Genomic DNA, 4,125 nt, shown 5'->3' on the forward strand with positions numbered 1-4,125 from the left:
AAGGGTTAGTTTGGGTTAGTTTGGGTTCATAGCCGCACCCCAAGAGCCAACCCACATTGCTCAAAATGGCAGAGATGACATACTGGACATATTCCTGTACAAGAAGGCAGGAAGACTGTCTACCCCCGAAGTACTTCAGGAATTGTCGTCGGACCATTTGCCCATAAGAATGCAAATCGGTCCGAACCAAATAAATGGCGACTGCGACCAAAACGACCACCAACTGGCAGACTTTCCAGCAAATATTGGAAAGCTCCAGCAGAATCCAGCCGCCCACTGGCTAGGAGAGAGCCTGGACCAGTCAGTCGAAAAGCTCACCAGGGACATCCAACACGCTCTGGCAGCCTCAACAAGTCAAACCATCGTACCGGCATACCAACTGGACCCAATCACTCCCTGGTTAAAAGCCAAAATCACGGAGAAAAACCGGATGCGACGCAGAGCCATGCGAACACTAGACCCATACCAAAAAGGCAAGTCAACCGTCTCCAGGCTGCGATCCAGGAAGATTTCAAGGAAGTTCGATCGCAGCTCTGGGATGCTCGCATGGACGAAATTGAGSCTGATGAGACATATAACGAGCTTTGGAAAATGGCCAGGAAACTCCATGCAGAACCAAGGAGACGGATACCACCAATCCAAGAAAATTGAATYATCACTGTGGACCCCAAGGAGAAAGTGGAGCTCTTTGACCAACCTGGTTGACTATCCTTCCATAGAAGGGGAAGTGGAAGAGACAGTAGCCGCCCGCTTCCATAACTGGCAACCAACAAAAGCCAGCAGAGTCACTAGGGAAACCATCCAGGGCATCATCAAGGGGACCAAGAAAAAAAAGGCAAGCATCCTGCTCCAAGCTTACTATCCTATGCTCACAAGTAAGCTCTTCCTGCGCACAAAGGTTGGAGCTTACAAACAACTTATACGACCGGTGCTGACCTAAGGATGCCCTGCATTGTCCACGGCCAGCGCCTCGCAGAAGCGGAAACTGGCAGCATACCAGAACAGAATACTGAGGATAGTAGCATAGSCCYCATACTTCGTCGGGAACACTACCCTGAGAAGAGACTTGCAAATAGAAGACCTACTGGACCACATCCAGGGCTTAACATCAAAGTTCCTGGATAGGTCCCGGCAAAGCAAGAATCCCACCGTCAGGGTTTCTTGCATCAAGTTCAACTGTGACCGCAGACCTCTCCCTGCGGACACAGTCTAAGAAGCTGACGTGGACCACACGCGATGACCAGTTCCTGCACCACATCGAGGACCATGGCTAACTCTAAGTTATGTTAATTTAGAAGAAGCAAGCGAGGCAATAGGTTAAGCTAGGTTTAGATTAAGCTAAGGTAGAATAAGCTATATGATGTTATATTAAGTACAAATGGTGTTAGCATTTAGGAGCCGTAGATAAGTAGCAATAAGAAGGAATGTAATCCTTAGTTGAAAATAAATGTTGTTCACATTTAGTAGTTGAACCAGTCTTAGTCGGAAAGCACGGGATATCACTTCGCCCACTGCCTCATCCCCTTTGATAATGTCCACCGCAGTTGTGGACGAAACATCAAGAATAAATTCCCATGGACCACGGTTTAAAAGCCCGAAAAACATTTCTAAATGTGATTTGACCGGCCGTGAAAGCCTTCACAGTTTTTATTATTTCATCATTAATTTATCTGTATAGGAACTTCACCACCTCCTTATACTCGGGGCGTCTCAAGAAGCTGGCGACCCGATTCTTTGTGGTAAAATGCCTTTGATTTTGATAAACTTGCGAACACGTGCGAATATAAACAGTTTTCGAGAAAATTACGACTTTTTGTTAGGACCGATATTGTTATAACAATATACTTAATTAAACGCTATAGCGTTTAAGTTTTGAACGGCCACATCGAACGTAGACAACATATTTGAGATTGGAGTTTGGAGAACAAATATCTGTATGTGCGCATTATTGCCGACGTAATTTTCTGATTCATCTGTCTTTGTCTTGAGTCTAGTAAATACTCGTCAATCCAGTACAAACAATTAAAAGGTAAGTTCTCATTTCTATGTTGGAAAAGCACCTTCTTTAAAGAACTCTTAATAATATCTTAACATATAATAATGCAAACTTACATTCAGTTCGAGAACAACTCCCAGGCAATCCGTCGCCATTGAAATGAAATAGGTCGTAAAAACTATGGACAAAGTGATGGCGTAATGAGTTCTTTCTGACATCGGTACGTTAGGATCCTTGCTAATAATCGAATTTTCAATAACTCCTCTTGTGACGAAACATTCTATAGGATAAGTTAACAGAATTTGAATGCTGAATAATATTCTGCTTGCGTTCATTAAATCGTCGTCCCAGCAGTAATTCTCCAGTAAATCTCCTAAAATTAAAATTAGTGCTAGTTCCCTATTTACCTTCCTTTATAAAGACATGAAAGATATCTTAAAATTGCTGACAGCATAATCATTTCTCTGAAGCTACCCTAAATTTTTTGTGGTCATGCGCAATGACCGCTGAGTAATTCACTAAACAGGGTGATATAAAATGATCAATATTGATCAAATAAAAAACAATTAAGTTGTTAAATAACAAGAGGTTTTCGAAGTTGTGCCCGTTTCACTCCAAGTGTTTTTGAGTCCGAATCACTTTATCTTGCACTCTTGGCAGTAGTCTATGCTCACATTTTGAGCGGGTTTTCGTATTCGGTTAATTAACTCCCGCTCAATTTGTACCGGTGTTCAGGAGATCAGAGATTTAATGTGATCTAGTGGCCTGTGTATATTACATACATGGTAGGAATGTTGCTCTTCTTCGGGGGACAATTATCCGATAATGGAAAAGTGTCAGTTGTTGAGCAAGGCTGCACGTCCTGGAAAAGTCGGCTGCAATTATCTCCAACGCCTGTTCCCCTAGGTCTGTAATCCAATAATCTCAAGATCGTCCACTATCTGCGTCAATTGCTACAGCTAATCGTTCAATGTCTCTAGCGTTCTTACAATTCCTTCTATGTTTCTGTCTCTTTTCCCAGTAACTAATCGCATATTTGCAAATTCGTGTTAGGGTAGATTTTGTGAAAGCTTCAAAGTAAGTTAAAGTTTGACAACAGCTTGTTATTATAGGCAAAGGATAACTAAAATAATGAGAAAAAACATCATTGCCGTTTTGAGTTTTCATTAAAAAATCGTGGAAGAGTTCTTTTTGAATACAACAAATTTTCGTAATTTGCAACAAATATCTTTTTTTTTATTTTGAAAGGTTAGGTATTCCAATTATATCCACAACAATACTTAATAACAAATGTTAAATTCGATCTTCAACTGTTAACATAATTTAGAAATTTTGGGAAAAAAATGTACAATGTTTTCTTCGTACCCTTTATACTGTAGGAGAGTTCGTGCGCACCATGTATCATGGTACATGATTTTGGCAATGTTATCTACGAGGCACGTTCATCAAGTAAGGGCCGTTTGCTTATATTTAAATACTGGCGCTTCGGAGCACAGTTTTACTACTGCAGAGCCATTTACTGACTCGTTGCGAAACTACAGCGGCATTTGTTTTGATTCTGAAGTCGTAGTGTTGTCGGTGAGTGCAAAGAACAATGGCCGCGAAAATCGTTGAGCCCGCTAACTGTGAGGCGCGTTCTGTGATTCGTTTCTTATGTGCAAAAAGATCTTAATCTCAATTTCGCATCAGAAACGCATTCGGAACGCGTGAATTACTTCGGTATCAGACGGTAGTTTGTGGTCGTCAAACCACGTTTTCTTGTTCTTTATTAAGCTCACCATTTTTCCTTTTTTTATATCATCATTCAAGTCAGCTTATGTACTATCCCGGTAAAATAATTGAGTAGGTATTTCGGCAGCATTCCATAGCTGAGTGTTCTAGCTTTGCTGCGAAAGCTAGTGGCGCTCAAACTAACTCACCCTTCGGGCTTTGCACACGACCGCCCGAAATACCAGCTCAAGGGAAGTGAGTTGTGATATCCTATTTAGCCAACTTCACAAATTCATGATATTCTATTTCGCAGCTAAGCATATAGAAATATCTAATTATGCTTACGAGGCACATAATGTTCTTTAGTTTCACAGATAGCATGTAAACTCATCAGCATTAATTCAGTATATATTCTCACA

General features: G+C 41.3%; 1 protein-coding gene across 4 annotated transcripts in view; it reads right to left on the reverse strand.

Annotated features, from left to right (window-relative positions):
• LOC109540429 (putative sodium-coupled neutral amino acid transporter 11) overlaps positions 1–4,125 on the reverse strand; it is a 73,463-nt gene that overhangs the window by 16,772 nt on the left and 52,566 nt on the right. For all 4 annotated transcript variants that reach the window (XM_048665589.1, XM_048665588.1, XM_048665590.1 and 1 more), the window contains one exon: positions 2,113–2,369. In XM_048665589.1, coding sequence (XP_048521546.1) covers positions 2,113–2,369 — 257 coding nt within the window. The remainder of the gene's footprint in view (positions 1–2,112; positions 2,370–4,125) is intronic.

The sequence above is a fragment of the Dendroctonus ponderosae genome, unplaced genomic scaffold (genome assembly GCF_020466585.1).
Source record: "Dendroctonus ponderosae isolate FM_Combo_2020 unplaced genomic scaffold, Dpon_F_20191213v2 Dpon_F_20191213_4, whole genome shotgun sequence".
NCBI lineage: Eukaryota > Metazoa > Arthropoda > Insecta > Coleoptera > Curculionidae > Dendroctonus > Dendroctonus ponderosae.